This window comes from Panicum hallii, chromosome 2 (assembly GCF_002211085.1).
Source record: "Panicum hallii strain FIL2 chromosome 2, PHallii_v3.1, whole genome shotgun sequence".
Classification (NCBI taxonomy): Eukaryota; Viridiplantae; Streptophyta; class Magnoliopsida; order Poales; family Poaceae; genus Panicum; species Panicum hallii.
In genome coordinates this window covers 57,490,224-57,508,099 of record NC_038043.1, presented here as the reverse complement: position 1 = coordinate 57,508,099, position 17,876 = coordinate 57,490,224, and the positions used below count along the sequence as shown (strand labels likewise).

At 43.6% G+C, this 17,876-nt stretch overlaps 2 protein-coding genes and 1 long non-coding RNA gene across 3 annotated transcripts; 2 read left to right on the top strand and 1 right to left on the bottom strand.

Moving 5' to 3' along the window:
- The first annotated feature begins 5,308 nt into the window (after positions 1–5,308).
- On the top strand, positions 5,309–6,895 carry LOC112880351 (nicotianamine synthase 3-like). Its single transcript, XM_025944928.1, has one exon. It carries the CDS (start codon positions 5,402–5,404, stop codon positions 6,440–6,442), a length of 1,041 nt encoding a protein of 346 aa, XP_025800713.1. The 5' UTR covers positions 5,309–5,401; the 3' UTR covers positions 6,443–6,895.
- Positions 6,896–10,034: 3,139 nt separating this feature from the next.
- On the bottom strand, positions 10,035–14,781 carry LOC112880352. The gene is made up of 5 exons (XM_025944929.1): positions 14,473–14,781; positions 11,740–11,850; positions 11,074–11,156; positions 10,378–10,436; positions 10,035–10,297 (listed from the first exon to the last, which is right to left on the bottom strand). The coding sequence occupies exons 1-4, from the start codon at positions 14,623–14,625 to the stop codon at positions 10,421–10,423; spliced, it is 363 nt and encodes a 120-aa protein (XP_025800714.1). The 5' UTR covers positions 14,626–14,781; the 3' UTR covers positions 10,035–10,297; positions 10,378–10,420.
- Positions 14,782–15,055: 274 nt separating this feature from the next.
- LOC112882680 lies at positions 15,056–17,725 on the top strand. Its single transcript, XR_003226694.1, has 2 exons — positions 15,056–15,509; positions 17,448–17,725. It is a non-coding gene; the product is annotated as an uncharacterized LOC112882680 (long non-coding RNA).
- The last annotated feature ends 151 nt before the right edge of the window (positions 17,726–17,876 follow it).

The window sequence follows — 17,876 nt, the reverse complement described above, 5'->3', positions numbered from 1 at the left end:
CGATCGTCAAATAGATTGATCATGAGATATATGCTGCCGGCCGGTGATGAGGTTGTACAGCAGCAGCAAGTCGAGCTTCGTTCTTTTGGTGGCTTCCGATGATTTCCAAGGGCCAACAAGCTAAGGCACTTGCCGTTTCGATGGCTCCTACTGCCTCACCTCGCAACAGTGACAACCAAAAGGAGAGGAGGAGGAGGACGAGCGGCGGTGGTGAGCTAGACTGATCAAAGAATAGTGGTAACCCAGCAGCAAATAAATCCCAGAAAGCGCCAAACCGATTTCGCGTCGAGCCGTCGCATTTTTAGCTAGCTATAGGCTACTATTATATTATTTCCTACTGTATTTATTTCTGATGTGGAATTATATCATCCTTCTGTTGGCTACTATTATTCATTATATTCATCAGAGCATTAGTAGTGTTAGTTGCCGGTGTGCCTTCGCTGGCACTATTACTGATTGTTGCCTGAAACAGAAACGCTTCGCGGTGTCTTTCTTTTTTGGGATGGCCCATCCTGTCTCCAGTGAAAGAAGAATTGGTGCTACAAAAGGAAAAGGGGTAAATTAGGCCAACTTAAAATCTTAATTTTGTTCTAGAACATGCTATCTAGATATGCAATTATGATTCATCTAGTGTGAAACTCTCGTTCCAGAATAATTTTTGCAATATATAGTCAATCCTAGCTTTATGCTATTTCTTTCTAAGAAAGCAAAGGCACACAAATTGCGAGCAAGAAGTGCGGAAACATAAATGAGGAGATGAGAGGAAGCAAACTCTTGACGCGAGCATTTATCTTGTGCTATCGGTAGGCACTAACCCCCCTAGTCCACGTTATTTAAGCACTCACAAAGAGTATCCTTCCCGGTTACCAAATCTCTTCCGAGACATCCCTTGACTTGCCATAAAAGCCAGACCACTAAGGCTCACGCTAAGTTTCTCGGTAACCTTGATACCGCCTTCACTACGGAGCTTCCCACGAACAAGGGGTCTCCTCATCCCCCGCACAAAGCCGTCGTCGCCGCTCCCCACCAAGCCGGAGGGTCGAAGACTTGCCGGCGAGTCACAAAGACTCTAAGAGGCCGGCACACCAATATTACAGTGGTGGTTCACTCTAGAACCATGTACAAGGCAGCAACACCTTGCTCTCTCACTCTCTCTAGATCTAACCTAGCACCAACACTCTCAAAGCATGTGCTAAAGCCTATGAATGTGATCAGTTAGATCTATGGATGGCTTGGAGGTCTTCTTCAATGTGTATGTGCTTCTCCTAAACTCCAGCAGCCTCAAATAATTCGGGAAGACTCCTTATATAGGCCAGAGATCCACTCATAGTTGTTACCTGCTTTCTAGGCAAAAAGACTAAAGCGTAGGTCAAACCGGTCATAAGTGTCGATTTAACCGGTGACACTGAGTTTGCATGGTAGCCGTTGAACTTCAATTGTCTACAACTGCTAAAGTCATTGCATCGACGCAATGCACCGATGCGCTTCAGTTTAATCGGTGCCGAAGACTTTATTGAGGCAGCCATCTCCAGCTCCAAGAAACCTTCTAGAGCATTAAACAACCAAAGCACTGACATCTTCATTTGCACCATCGATGATACCCATCGGTTTAACTGTGCAACTGATATTCCTTCACTTGATCGTCGATGACCCATTGATTTTCAAGGGCGTTGTTTCAACCGGTCGCCTGATTTCTGCTGCCACTTGTCCAATCCATCCCTGATTTTTCACTATAATTTGAGCATCTTAATTGCAATTTGGATTGTCTTGTATATGAATTGGACTCCATCCATGGAACTTAGAAATTCTATAAATATGATCTTATAAATAAATTTGTTAGTTCCGTTGATTATATTGTCACACTTTGTTAGTCCCATTGATTATATTGTCACACAGTCACCAGAATCACAGTATAGTCTAATGGGGTCACCTTTCCTACGCGTAGTCTCTCGGCACTTGCTGAAATTTGGATACTGCTGGTCACCGTGGATGTAGGCCACCACCCGATCGATATGATCCTTTTTAGCATGACCACATCCCTCGTTGCAGCTGCCCTTTTCAGGTGCATGATGGCAAGTGTGTCACCATATATTCAGAGAACAACCATAAAGTTCGTTGCAGATCAGATATATATGCGTATATATATAGATAGATATATTCCCTGATCGAAGAAAAAGAGGGATCGGAGAACTTTAATTCTGAGAAGTCAACCATCCAGTAATAATTTTATTTAATTTTGTTGCAGACCAGTATTAATGTTGCAGTTTATTTGCATATATTGATGCTGGTAATGACAAAATAACTAGAACAGTTGAGATCATATATACTCTTCTCCAAGTATATATGCATCATCATTACTAGATAGATAGATAGATAGATAGATAGATAGATAGATATTTATTGTAAGGAATCCGGGGCACTTTATTAGTAGCAGCAGCAGTCTTGTCGGTAATTGGGTATATATATATACACACACACACCATCATAGATGGTCTAGTATGATCACATACATCTTGCAAATATCTTTCATTAGATCGGATACGCCCTACATCATGATATACACATGTAAGAGTACCTACAAGCGCGGATAGAATGAATTTTTCCGACAAGTTTTATCTACACTCGCGTGTAGCTACTCTCACCATCAGTATATCATCGTGCGTATGTCCATATACTTATTTATCATTTTGAGTATGTTCATATACTTATTCTAAGATACTTCAAAAAGATATATATGAAAAATTTTAAAAGCATCCCTATTTTTTAAATATATATTATTATACTTTAGTATTAGTATATAAAATTAAGTATGTCCACGTACTCTATATATGGTCACATACCCAACGTATATACCATCACAGATGGTCTAGTATGATCACATACACCTCGTGCATACCTTTTATTGGGTCAGATACGTACTACTACATTATGAAATACACATGTAGAAGTAGCTACAAACGCGTCTAGAATAGATTTTTCTTTTATATATACATATATAGTATGTCATCATAATCTAAGGTGCTAGTGCTATATATTGCCATTGTGTGTAATCCTCTCCGATCCACTGGTGCACGAGTAGTGCCGTTTGATACTCTGCACATGCATATACTGCTGCATGCATGTGGGCCTAGCTATTACGTACTAGCTAGCTGTTATAAATCCATGAATAGCAGTCGTATCTCTTCAAGTTGTGTATATTGGTAACTGAGGTGCCAAGCAGATGAATTACCTAAAACATACACATTGCGATACACAGTCCTAGCTAGTAGCTATATATGTTGCTAATGTTTATTTCATTTCATGTCTCATAATACTATTCTCATGTTTTATTTCGTATATTATATTATTTATGCTTTGAATTTCTCATCAAAAAGCCATATATATGATCTATTTTCCCTGAGGTCAGAAGGTGAGGCACGTCTCTGCTAGCTATTGTGTGAACACGAAACATTCCTAGCTCTACATTCATACGCATGGCCGGCGGCATGAAATGTATGAACTCAGACACATATATGTGGACGAATGAACTGATTAGTCATGCATCCGTCCGATAGATTATTAACTTTGCTTGCAACAACCAACGTACATGCATTCTCAGCAGCACAAATATATATAATTCTCATTATTATATAGTACTAGTAGTCTAGAAACCTGAGCTTTAATTTTCACGAGCTAGTAATTCTAGAAGACATAATTGTTAAAAATTAATCAGTGGATAATGAAAGTACAAGTAGTAATGCAATCTTATAAATAATAGGAAAAAGTCCATAATATTACTCCCCTCAAGTATCTTAAAAGTCCAGATAAACCCCTATACTATTTTTTGGTTCAATTTATCCCTTAAATTAAATTATTTGGTCCCATTTCTCCCTTACTAAGATTTATCCTTTTTATTTATCCATGTATGGAAGATTGCTTATGTTGAAATTCTACAGGATGATAGCGCAAACAACATACAAATAATTTAGAAAAATATTTCAAGAATTTTTCAAGGGTCTGTTATTTAAGAATAAATTAACCCTTATAATGCAAAATTATAGGAAAAATAATGATGAAAAATTTTTAATATATTTTTTTAACATACGTTATGATGTCCACTACAACCTTACAAAATCTTAAATTAAGATTCCACTTGGGTGTGGAGAAATAAAAAAAATATTGTGTTAGGATGCAAATTGGACCAAATAACATAGTTCATGGGCCAAATTGAACCAAAAAATTGTTAAGGGAGTTATTTGGATTTTGTTCACACTTGAGGGGAGTAATCTGAACTTTTTCCTAATAATATTTGCTATATTAGGGCCGGCGGGGGCGCATAATGGAATCGGCGACAAAGATAAGCGTGGATAATTTGACGTGTCGTATATATGTTTGTATGCATCGTTGTCATCGACAGTACGTAGTCCAGAATATAATTAATAAGCGAGTTTTTCCTTTTATAAAATGTTAACAAGGATGACGTTGAGATAGGATTGTTTATTTTCATCGAATTGCACAAGGTAATTTGCCCGTAGTGAAAATGTCCTTTAAGACGACGACCACAGACCTAGTCAGAATCGTATATCGAACAAAGCTAGATAAGCACTTGTCGTCGAGTTGCTAGGCCAAATTACAAAGCATAAAAAGCTTAATTGACCTCGGGTTGCAACGCACACCTGGTCAAATTTTACCTAGAAATATGGTCGGTGCATTGTCATTTACGTAAATAAAGGCGAGAGAGACGTACAGAAATATGTGTATATATAGTTCAATTGACCTCGTGTGGTCAATGTCCCCTATCCTTTGATTACTAATTCATGCATCTACGATCTTCTTTTAATTAAGCTCGAGAGTTCGAGGATGTTTGTGCTGTGAGTATCCGAGTTGTACGTGCTGTATAATTTAGGAAAATAAAATAAAATAAAAAATCAAGGATCCATAATTTAGAAAAAGAAAATAAAAAATCAAGGGTTGAGTTGAGTTTGTGTGTAATAAGCTGGTACTACAAGCTAGTGCAAGGTCGATTGACGTTGACAGGTAGATGGGCGGCCGGAGCAGATAGCAAGGAAAACGACGCCGGCGAGATGCTGCTGGGAGTTTTGTGAACCCCAAGGGCCGGGCGGCCATCCATCAGACTGAATGCCTGAACGGAACGGAAGAACCAACGGTCGAGGACGCATGCATCTTGACCGACGCCCCCCGTCGCTGCCTCTTGGGCCCCATGCTACATCCTGGAGCGGCACGTATCCACCGTCGCTGCCACTTGGGTCCCCCCGCCCACCACCTAACTGCTCTGCTCGTCAGCTACCTATATAAACGAACTGCCCCCCTCAGGCCTGAGTGCCATTGCCATTGCGGCCAAGCAAACCAAACCTGCTGCAGTCAGTCACAGCTGACGACGAAACCGTGCCCGCCACGCGCCATGGTCGTCGACATGGGGAAGAAGGAGGATGAGCTGGTCCAACAAGCTGTGAATCAGCAACAAGTCCAGAAGGAGGAGGACGACGACGACGTCCAAGCACTCGTGCACAAGATCGCCGGTCTCGCCGCGGCCATCGCCAAGCTGCCGTCCCTGAGCCCGTCCCCCGAGGTGAACGCGCTCTTCACCGAGCTGGTGACGGCCTGCGTCCCGCCCAGCGCCGTCGACGTCGAGAAGCTGGGGCCGGAGCTGCAGGAGATGCGCGCGCGCCTGATCCGCCTCTGCGCCGACGCCGAGGGCCTGCTGGAGGCGCACTACTCCGACCTGCTGGCCGCCTTCGATAACCCGCTCGACCACCTCGCGCTCTTCCCCTACTTCAACAACTACATCCTGCTGAGCGAGCTGGAGCACGGCCTGCTGGCGCGCCACGTGCCCGGCCCGGCGCCGGCGCGCGTCGCCTTCCTGGGCTCCGGCCCGCTCCCGCTCAGCTCCCTGGTGCTGGCGGCGCGCCACCTGCCGGCCGCGTCCTTCGACAACTACGACATCTGCGGGGAGGCCAACGAGCGGGCGCGGCGCCTCGTGCGCGCCGACGCGGAACTGGGCGCGCGCATGGCGTTCCGCACCTCCGACGTGGCCCTGGTGACGCGGGAGCTGGCGTCCTACGACGTCGTGTTCCTGGCGGCGCTGGTGGGCATGGCCGCCGAGGAGAAGGCGCGCGTGGTGGAGCACCTGGGGCGCCACATGGCCCCCGGCGGCGCGCTGGTGGTGCGGAGCGCGCACGGCGCACGGGGCTTCCTGTACCCGGTGGTGGACCCGGAGGAGATCCGGCGGGGCGGCTTCGACGTGCTGGCCGTGCACCACCCGGAGGGCGAGGTGATCAACTCCGTCATCATCGCGCGCAAGCCCGCCGTGCTGGTGGAGGCGCAGGCGCACGCGCACGGGCACGGAGCGGTGCTAAGCCGGCCGTGCCAGTGCTGCGAGATGGAGGCCCGGGCGCATCAGAAGATGGAGGAAGTGACCAGCATGGAGCAGCTGCCATCCTAGGCACACTGCTGCAGCTGTGGATCATATCCAACCCAAGATTATTATTGTTGATCGATCCATGGCCATCATCATATCATATCTACTAGCTGTGTGGTGTGTATCGCTATCATCGTATCGATCGACATGCATGTATGCGCAGAGCATGGTAATAATCTGCTGGCTGACCGCACGAATTACCGCGCGTAACTATTAATTAGTCTGTGCTTGTGCGAGTGACGATGGAGGGCGGTTGGTAATAATTTGTCTGACTGTCTCTGGGCTGGGTTTGATTTAGCAGTGGAGAAAAAAGATGTATTGTTTGTTTTGGAGCGATGGCCTTGGTGTCGTTCGATTCGATCTGTCCGTCAAATGATAGCTACATATGCTGCGTTTGGAGCCTGGGCTTCTCCGATCAGCTAGCTAGCTCATTGTTTATTAACTATGTGTGCTTAATTACGATGGTATTTTTGCGAAGTTACCGCCCAATGAACCGTGCGCCAATTAAGCCCATCTTCCATCCCGAATGATTGGTGCTCTTGGCATTACTATTGTAGCCAAATGATTGGCATGGACTTACTAGAAATGTGCGCCAGCCATTTCAAGGAGGCTCACTGAAAGAGAAATTTATAGATTTCCTTGGAGTTGGAGGCACTGCTTGCCCCGTACGTAGCATACATAATCTCCAACGACCTAAGACTACCAGGTGTCTGAATGCATGCTTGCTGTTAGATGACTACTATGGAATGACTGAAATAAAAATGAGTAACATGTTGCATGCATTTTTAAGAAATTTGCTAATGATGCCGGCTAAAATTCGGCTCCATCCACAAGGAGTTTATCGGTTCCGTCAGCCCGTAGAATTCAGGTTTATACTGGCCATCTGCTTCCAAATCATAGAACAGACCCTCTTTGCAGCCTTCGACTTCATCATATCCAAAGAATGGCAAATATATTCTGTTGCAGCACCCATCATACTCCTGGGAGGATTTGATAGTTGCATTCCAGTTATCAACAAATAAAACCCCATCATCCAACCGCAGTACTTTTTCCCATGACATCAGAGACTGGTCAAGCTTGTACATCTCAATTGGGTTGGCATCATATGGTCTGAAGATTAATTGCAATCAGATCCCCTTTGAATTCAACAAGGTTGCAGAGCCTATCTGCATAATCAGCGGCATCCGCACGAATCGGCTCTGGTTTATCAAGGATTCTCCATGTGATGTCATTTGGATTGAACACACCAAGATTCCCATGGACCCCTAAGCAATAGAACTCGTTATCAAAGAACACTGGGTTGCTGTGGGTCATGAAAAATGGAGTATCACAGGGTAATTCTTCTTTGAGCCAATGGTTATCTCCAGCTCGCCACAACATAACACCAACAGAACGCTGCCATGGGTATTTAGAGATGGCAAAAACTACGGAACCCGGAGATTTCGGAACCGATGAGAATGATATACCATGAAACAAATGACGATCCATCTTTGGGAGCTTGCAAACTTCTCCGGTGAATGGGTTTGCTGCGTAGATGCGCCTCTTGCCCTTTGTTACCAAAAGCCAGCCATGCTTGGAGAAACGAAGTGTTGGCCAGTTACCATGTAATACTATGCTGTCCTTCTTCACAACGTATTGTTTTTTAACCAAGGGATCGAACAACCTATAGTACGCGCCACGTGATGCTCCATGAATGCTCATGAGCATTGGGTGTGTTCTTGCATGCTGGATGGGCTTCTCGATCAAATTCCATTGTTTGCAAACAACTCGTATATGCAAATAGTCAACAAACGACAGCTTAGGAATAAGTAGCTCTATCAACGCAATAGGGAGTCCAGACCATGCTGATGCTGGTGACATCATCTCATATCTGTCTTGCACCGATACTATATTTTTATTCACCTACACAAAAGCTGAATATATATTTATGCATATATTTATATATTAAGTTCAGCAAGTATATATTTTATTTGCACTTTGCCTTTTGAGTATATATTTTATTTCAATGTGTACGTATTCGAACTATATATGTATTATTTGGTTTGAACACAAATTAAAGCATCTATCGGGATTTGATAGTTGTCTGACTGACCTTGCTTGTGGTAGAGGCAGTGGAGCTCATCAAGGATTTAGTTTGTTCCTGCCTAAAGCTGCACGCAAGAATAGAATAACAAGCTAGTAAAACATGCACATATAAAGTGAAATAAATATTGATTTGCTTTGCAAAAGGCATGTTTACATACCTTTGAGGAAGAGGAATGTCCAGTATAAATTAGACCATGTATCGAGCAAATCCTCAAGGTCAGGGCATGATGTAGGTAGCAATAAACTGAAGCTTATGGTCCGATCATCCAACCGGACGGAATACAGCCGAATACCATCGCAGCAAAACAGCAAAAGAAAGACACAGTTAGCCTGCTGGTCATCGGTTGTTCCTGCAGCAGCTGCGGAGGAAGACGAAGGCACTGCTGCCACACAATTTGCACCGAGGAAGAAGGTGGCACCACCAATGCTCTCAACCCTTCTCCAGACGTATCCTCTTGCGGTCGTCGTATCCATACGATGAACGTCGATGTTGGTGACCCCTAGTGCCCGATGGGTGTGGAGATAGAACCGCACCAGGAAGATGTCTCCATCTGCTGGTTCAACCCAGAATGTAAGATATGGATGATGCATAGGGCATGTATCGGGGGGCACCACCATACCAATCTTCTCAACAGAAGCACCACTGGTGTCGATGACAACGTATCGGCCCTTCCAACTAGTTGCAACGTACATTTTCCCATCTGATCCAAAGATAGCATTACAAAGAGTCTCGTGGCCATTGTCAAAGTCAACCTCGTACTTGGTCCACTCTTTGTCACCGGGGCGGCAGTACAAGACAAACCTGCCGCATGCAACCGCCTCCGGCGACGAGCGCCATACAAACATGACAGTGCAGTCAGGGGGAGTTTGTGACGACAGAGCGCAATGGCCAAGCGAATCTATTGGGTGAAGTAGCGGAGGAAGGGATATCGTCGTCTCTGAATAACAAGAAGAGGTAGCGAGGACGTTGGCTAGAAAGCACTCTCGAGTTCCCTCGTCAAACATCAGCAACCAATGTCCAAAGCATCCTAGGCATTGTTGTTCCTTCTGTACCGTTGGCAGACTAGTTTCAAAGGAGCGACCACCTCCAAGGGTTGATGAGTGTCTCAGTGTCCATGTCGTTGAAGCTAAGGATCCAAGGGCTGCAACTAAAATCCGCCGGGAGAAAGCTGTCCATGGTGCAGTGTTGTTGATGAAGACTCCTGTTTATTTAAATTGATACTCAAACTAACTTAATTAGCCTGTGCAAACAGGTCCTAATAATAAGGGAAAGTGAAAAAAAGGAAACTGAAGGTCACAACAATAAAGAAGAGAAGTAGACTTACCGGCGCAGCGGACGAAGAAGAGGAAACTGATGGTACGGAACGGAATAGGTGGTGGCCGGCGAGGCGACAAGAGATCGTATCGATCGGCCCTCCAACTGTGCGTAAATATACTACTGGAGTTCGTTGCTCATACGTACGTGTTGTACAAGGAACAGGAGTAGTTAGCTTATGGATCGAGTAGTAGTATGTTACGTATCCGATCCGGAGAAGAAAACATGAGACTCCTGTGTACGTACGTACGTACAACTGAGGTCCATGTATTTGATAACTGATTCACGGGGTGGTGTTTGTAACCATATACAGGTATTGTGCGGATAGCTAGCAACTCTGCCTTCCAACAGACTATCCACATGCATGTTCACCAGCTACAGTAGGATTCCTCCAAGACCACAGCAACCTGGCTCCACACACAAACACCGCCTCCAATATGCACAACATATTTCATCTTTAGGCCATCCCTTCTGCTATCCTGGGACAAATAACACACAATCTTACAACAAAGAAGAAGACCGACCAACAAGCAAATGGGAGATTAACATTTAACAGTACTTTATCTAATACACTTCTTTGAGATATTCCGTTGTTTCCAACCTCAATGCAAAGAAAACCTGCAACACATGAACTGATATGTCAAATATTCAATAGGAAGAAATGAAACTCTGAAGAGGAAAATACTATGCATTTTCTAACCTTCCTACATGCAGTTAGCTTTCATGCATCAAAAGCAGGCGCACTGCCTGCAGTTAGGCTATCCCCAGCAGCTACCGGCTCCCGATAGGGAAACACCGCACGAACCGAGGTGGGGCCTAGCTGTTCCGCATCCTTCTCCGCATCGTGCTCCCAGCAGCTTCCCCGTCGGACGCCGCAGCCGCCTCCCGACGCGAGGCGGACGTTGCTTCCCGCGCCGGCGCTGATCCCCCACAGGCTGCGTGTTGCCGGCGGTGTCGTGGTGTCGTGCTGCCAGCAGGGGCGACAGTTGAGATGGGAGCAAGAGAGAGAAGGTGTGGAAAAGGGAATCGGAGGAGGGGGCTCGGTTTTTGGGGTGGCCGATGAGAATGCTGCTGGGTGAGTCTACAGTACAACATCGTAGGCAAATCCTGGATGGGGTGCCGGATGGGAGCCTTGCTGGGGATAGCCTTAGCGCATTAAATGTAGGCGCTGCGTGCAGTTAGCATCTAACTGATGCCATACATCAGGTAACCTAAAGGAATACATGTGCCCGAGATGAATGAAAAAGGACTATACCTTGTCAGCCAATCACTTAAATCCAAATATAAGATGTGCTGCTGGCTTTGGCCCGAATCAGGCCATCCAACTCCCACCTGGCCCTGAACCCCAGAAGTGGAAAAATAAACTGCGCAGGAAAAGGAAAACCAGATGGCAATGCACATGAAACAAAATCCATTCAGAAAACGAAACAGGCATGATAATCTTGTCGGAGACCTATATGATTATGTTATCAGCACAAATATATAACCGCAGCAAAGCACGCCTAAGTTTTTCATCAGAATTTACAGAGAGAACACTTAGTCTATGCCAAAAAGAAAAGGGAAATCTGGTAAAGAAGCATGAATGAAAAGGGATTAGAAGCCAACCTACCTGAACTATACAAGCAAAAAATTTAGGTTTTCTAATAAATCTGAATCACTTAATGAGTGTCAATACGAAGAAACCACTGCTGTCAGCATAATAAGAGCACACCAAGCTCATTCCATCTGCAATTGCAAGACTCAACAAAATGAAGAAGCATTTCAAGTTTCTGTAAATTCTTTAACCAATTCTTCTCTATCCTCCAATTCTGTGTTGCCAAGTCAGTACATTCAGTAAGGTTTTATACCCTATGGCAGCAACAAGAATAACAAGAAAAATGGAAAGTAAAAAAGCTGGGAAATGTGCAATGAGCTTTTGTACCAGTAATTCTGTGAAGCACGCTTGAAACACAAAATTGAAATAGAAGCACTTTCTATCAGAGGAGTAGCAATAACGATACCAGAGTATAATGAAAACCAATAGAATTGGATCCTGTAAACAGCACCGGAAATTCTATCAGACACTATTATCGGGCATTGTCAAGAACATTAGAATTAATAGGAGAAAGCACCTAAATACTCTCCTTAGTAAAATAAAACACAAATAATTTTCTGTGTATAATATCCAAATAGATGAAATGACTTGTCCAGGTTGCAGGATCACATGTCATCGGTCCTTGATAACAGGTAACCTTACATCAAGGTCTACTTCTTTCAAAGAAAGTCTCCCTAATTAATCATACAAACAGGCAAGTCGCTGTTTATGTATTAAGCTGGAGGGTCCCCCACTATTCAACAATGACCTATGTACAGACTATTTTTAGAGAAAAGGTCTCCCCTGCTTTATTTCCAGCGAAACAAGCATAAACAAAGTCTACAGAGAAAATATCCTATGTATGGAGTATACAGAGTATAGCTGTATAGGTACCTTACTGCCTGACAAAGAGATACCAACAATATTGGCCTCTGAAGCCGATTACCCAAGTACAATAAAATTTTACCTAAATAGGCCAGGTGTACTACATAGCCAGACCACAGAGCAAATATACAATAACGTTGAATACATGCGAATTAAAAGGTGAAGAATAGGAGATTTTCTTGTGTTTCTTTTCCTTAGGGCTCTTCTTCGGCCACCATCCATACAATTTCATTTCTTTCAAGTTTTATCATGAGGATTGACAGCACAATACTTCCAAATCTCACAGCATCACAATATCCCCCAATTTTCATTAGGGCAACTTCCCTACAAGCCTAAAATAGTGGTTTGATAACAAAGAAACGTAATATGAGAAGGGAGCTTAGCTATTTATCAAGTCTGTAACCCAACTGCCTAAGAACATACTCCAAATGAAATACTCCTATATCTTGAACAGTGTTCTTCTAGGAAGAAATGAAACTTCTGAAACCTTTCAATTCAGAAGCACAAAGACCTACACAGTTTCAAAAAAATGACCTCTTCTCTCTTCGTATGTAACTAAATTACAAAATATCATATACTTGATACACCGCACTAAAATTTGCCCACACAAAAACATTGCAAAGGCAAAGTCCAGCCAAAATAGGACCACTTCAATTATCACAAAAAAAAACTAGAATGATTTTTTTTCTCGAACGACGCATGAGAACTGCATGTCATTTCATTACGAGAAAATGAAAAAAACAAAAGTACAAAAGGTTAGGATAAGCTCCCAACCTTAGCACACATAACGTACTCACACACAGGAAACAAGCAATCTAAGAACGCACCACAAACCAAAACCACAACAAGACCAGGACCTCCAGACCTAAGAGGCTGGGGTTAGCGACCTAGTTAGCAGCTCCTTGAGTTTAGTGACCCCTGCCATGCACCGAAGGGTGCACTCATTCGCCACGGTCTGAAGAAGCACCTGGATGTTCGGCTATGCCCCCTCAAACATGCAGGAATTGTGATGCTTCCATACTTCCCAGGCTAAAATGAAATATAACCAGTTGAACTCTCGACAGCATTGTTTTTGCCACATTTCTGAAGGCAGTCCACAACTATTTGTGGGGAATAACTTCATGTGCCAGTGATAATTAAATAGACATTAATTTGACATCAACATCTCAGGAACTAAATGTATTCCTAGCCATTGCCATCACTCCTAAAAAAAACGACAGTACCAACACTGATAAATATAAATAAAAGAAATTGCTCTCAGATGCAAATTGTCGTTCTTTTAGGCCCTATCCCTGATTAAAACATGAGCTCAGTAACAGTCATTAGAACGTTATAAGCTCAGTTATTGGCAGGCAAAGTCAATGAGATCAAAATGTTCAATCAATATAATTGAAGAATGTCACTCTTGTCCAAAATAGAGTAAAAAATGGAACATAATTGAAAAATTACACCAGAAGATTGACCCTCGGCAGGGAAACATATGACCCCGAAAGCAGCCAATGTAACATTATAATGGAAGGATACGTGTTTCATAACTTTGGATGGTACCAAGATTTCTAGATTATGAATCAGAAAAACATAATTTACGCGATTTGTTATTTGTGCACATATAGCAGGAACAGAACAGGATCATGTGTTCAAAATAGCATTGCCTGAATAAGTGCATAGATTCATATGGTCCTTTTCTACTAGTTGACTCACCCCTGCTTTTATTCCTTTAATGCCTATTTGCCGAAGAACCACTCCTCGTTTTCTATCAGAGACTCTCTCTTTTTTTAATCTATATGGAAAATTAACTCAAGCTGAATCCTGCAACAGAGGAGCACGGCACAACCAGAAACCTAGCCTGACAAACAGCACCTAGTCAGCTAAGATCCGCACCATCACTAAACACAAATCCATGCATATCAACAGCGTGCAAGTAGAGGCCAGCTGCATCCCTTGCCCAAAGCCCTCCATCCTAGCTAGCACCGAACATGCAAATCAACTACGAATAGAAGCAGACAAGAATGATGCAGCCTCCATAAACAGCAGAGGAAGACAACAGCGCCTACCTAAATAATAAAAAAGAAAAATGCGCTGATCAACACATGCAAAACCTTTGTTTTTCTGCTATAACACTCTGCTAAACAAAGATGGAAAGAAAACTCTCATGGAACTAGAACGTTAAGAAATACCAGCACTCAGAATAAACACCTGCCGACTTGGGGGTTGTATCTGGGCAGGGTTCCGAGGCTGCTGCTGCTGAGGTGGTTCTGGATCTGATGGTTGGAGAATGGATGGAAAATCCGGCCCCTTCCCCATCTGCTGCTGGGAAATTGAAATACTGGGACCTCGAGCTCGCTGCATTGGCAGAAGCCGCTGCTTCCTGCCGGCACTTGCCTCCGCCGCCGCAGCAACCCGTTGCGCGATGTACGGCGCTCCAGGTCGCCGCCGTCATGGTTCCGCCGCGGTTTGGGAATTGGGGTGGACGAGGTGGGGTAGCCGAGAGCGAGAGCGAGGGCAGGCAGGAGCCTACTAGTCAGTGCAGTAAGAAAAAAACGTGAGCCTCTCTGACTTTGGGTCACTGACGCGTGGCCCCATGGTTAGTTCTCGCTGGCTCGCTCGCAGACTCCACACCCGGACGGCGACGGAAGTGGCGTGTGTGAACGCATCAGCCCCAACCATAAAGATGGCCGTGGGCGCACCCGCAAGACGCCAACAGCAACAGGCAGGCCATCGCAGTAGCTAGTAGTAGTAGTAGTAATTACTAGCAGCAACAAGTACTACTATGTCTGCAGGTGGCTTTGATATATGGTGGTGGTCGTGTTGGTTGCGGTTGGGTTTCATCTATCGTCGAACAAAAATATGATATCTCATCCTATCAGTGGATGGATCGATCGCACATTTGGCATGCATTCTGGCTTAATTTTGCTACATTAATTTGACATCAACAGCACCTTTCCTTCCATTCCATGCTGGATTCTCGCTCGTCAATAAATAAATATATAATGACTGACTGTTGGCGAGATCTCCCCTCTCTCTCAGATTCAGATTCAGGCAGAGCCGCGGGTTAAGGTTTGGTATTTGGTATTTTGCTTTTCCACGATGCGGACCCAGTACAGCAGATCAGATCCATTCCCTTAGCGATTCATCCGCATTGCTCTCAGATCCAGCGATTTCAGATCAGAGGTGGAGAGCCGAGTTGCGCGTCCTCTGGTCAGATGCCTCAAGCCGGCGTCCTCCACCTGACGGTAAGGGACGCCTCTCATTGCCGCAAATCACCTCTTCTTCATGCTACAGTTTGCTGGTTGGAGTGGGTCTGAATCAGACGGATCCCACCCAGTGTCTGGGTTGCGATGGGGATGCCTTCGGGGGTGAGATTTAGGGGATTCAATGTGGGATCCGCACCGGGATCAGGGATTACACGCTGCCTATGGAAGATCTCCATCTGTCATTTGCTCTCCTTTTTTCTCTGATTCATTCTTCATCTCTGGAGGCTAGTTTCGACTCTTGTTAAATCCCCTGCTACATATTTGGTTTGGGCATTTTGGTTTTGTTGCGGCGACCATAATGGAGCAGGAACGTTGCAGCTTTCACGATTTGGATAGGGGATCACTGATGCATATTTATCACTGTGTTACATTAAGAATTATATTAGCTGCATGTATATGAATTATTTTCTTTATTCGTTTTTCGGTTTAATGATGATTGATGAATGGTTTTTGATAATTTAGAGCACTGCATTCGAACTCATGCACCATTATTCGCTCTGCTGCAAGAATAGTTTGTACTGGTAGCTGTTCTGCTATGCATTTTCAGCGGTTCATGAATTCATTACTTCTAGCTTTGGTGTTGTTTATGGGGACCTAAGCACAGCACCTTTCTATGCTTATAAAAGTATATTCTCTGGAAGGCTCCGTCAACACCAAGATGAAGAAATTGTGATCAGTGTACTTTCCTTCATATTTTAGGCATTCACACTTATTGGAGTGCATCACATCTTGCAAGTGCATCCTATAAATTTTATAGGCATGTCATATGTGCAGTCAAATAATATGACTACTTCCTAGTGTGATTAGTATAGGTTGGTAAGCTACTTAGCTCCTCTGATTATTTGGTTTTCACTTTTTTCTTCATGTCCATGCATGAGCAAACGTGACAAATTAGAAGTAATATTCTCATTTAGGAACAATATTATTCTTTGTTAGCAAAGTACAATTCTCAGTTAGGCAAAGTTCTAGTTTTAGATTGGCAAAGTAGTGTTATTAGGAAACAAATATGGTTCTGGATTGTTCAAAACAGTGTACTTCATTAGGCAATAATATGGTTCTGAACTAGGCAAAACAGTTTACTTCAATAGCCAATGTTTAGTTTCGAATTTTATAATTCATTTTCATTGGCTGCCTAAAAGTACTAGGTAATATCAACTATCAGTACTGGTATAGCACTGGTATTTAACACAGAACCTAGTTCTTTAGCCTGATCTGACCATATGGGAGTAAATCCTATGTGTGCAGTCATCTTGAGAGTACATATACGATATGGGCTAAATTAGGCAGTTATGTGGTTCTCAATTAGGCAATAATATGGCACTGGAAAAGCAAAATAGTTTACTTTTTTAGGCAACGTTATTGAACATCTAATTTTTAGTATGTCATAGAGAGATAGCAGCATTCCTACTAGATCTAAAAGCAAGTTCTTTGGAACTATTGTTCAGTTTTTGTAACATGATCTGAACTATGACAGAATAGGAGCATTCCTACTAGATCCCATCTGTTGCTCCTTTCATTAGACATGTTCCTCCTTCTTTCTGTATTGCAAACACACCATAAGAGCATGGGTACACTTAATTCACACTTTCCTACCTTTATATCTGTGCTTCTAATTTGTACACAAAACAAACATGTGGTTGTTAGACTATGCAGCTAGCCTACTCAGGCCATTTTTATCCATGTCACATCCGTGTAAAAACCGCAGATAATACCGCACATTGACATCACCTCTTTTAGAGGTCGTGTTCACATTCTTGTGCAGAGACAAAGTAGTTTAATAATATTTAACTGGCATTTAAGTAGTGCCGAGGTATCAATTTAATAATATTTGCAGCAAAGATTCATTTTGGGTTTAGCATTTCTTTATTCCAGTTAAGCATTTTATATTCTGATTCAATTCTTTGTGTTTGTTGCTAGTATGCTAGAACAGGCTCACACAAATCTGATGGTGGAGCCAGTCCAAGCTTTTTTGGTTCTAGAGGATGAGGCCAGGACACTTGGTTTTTTTGTGAATGTTTAGATGGGTGAAAGAAACTGCCTTCGTATTCGTTGTAATTTGCTTATTGCTTTTTCTTTGTAACCGCTGAGTTGAATTACCTGTATTAAAAAGGTAGAAACGTCCTGAAGCAAAGAGGGTCTGAATCTATCAGGAAACATTACTATTTTATTAATAATTCCCTGTTCCTATTCTATTCCATTCCATTCCTAACTGAGTTGAATTATGATCGATGCCAAAGATAGCAAGTGGCACGAGTTAGCTCATTCTGGACTCGCTAGGTTTGTACGTAGTTTGTTGGATGGCGATCCAAGGCCCACTTGGGGTGGGTGGACGGCCCGCAATGCGTT

Excerpts from the sequence above, each read along its gene's own strand:
- LOC112880352 (XM_025944929.1), bottom strand. The coding sequence starts at position 14,625 with ATGCAGCGAGCTCGAGGTCCCAGTATTTCAATTTCCCAGCAGCAGATG. Across the intron at positions 11,851-14,472 it reads TACAACCCCCAAGTCGGCAG|GATCCAATTCTATTGGTTTT; the intron begins GTGTTTATTCTG and ends TGCTGTTTACAG. Across the intron at positions 11,157-11,739 it reads CGTGCTTCACAGAATTACTG|GGCCAGGTGGGAGTTGGATG; the intron begins GTACAAAAGCTC and ends TCTGGGGTTCAG.
- LOC112880351 (XM_025944928.1), top strand. The coding sequence starts at position 5,402 with ATGGTCGTCGACATGGGGAAGAAGGAGGATGAGCTGGTCCAACAAGCT.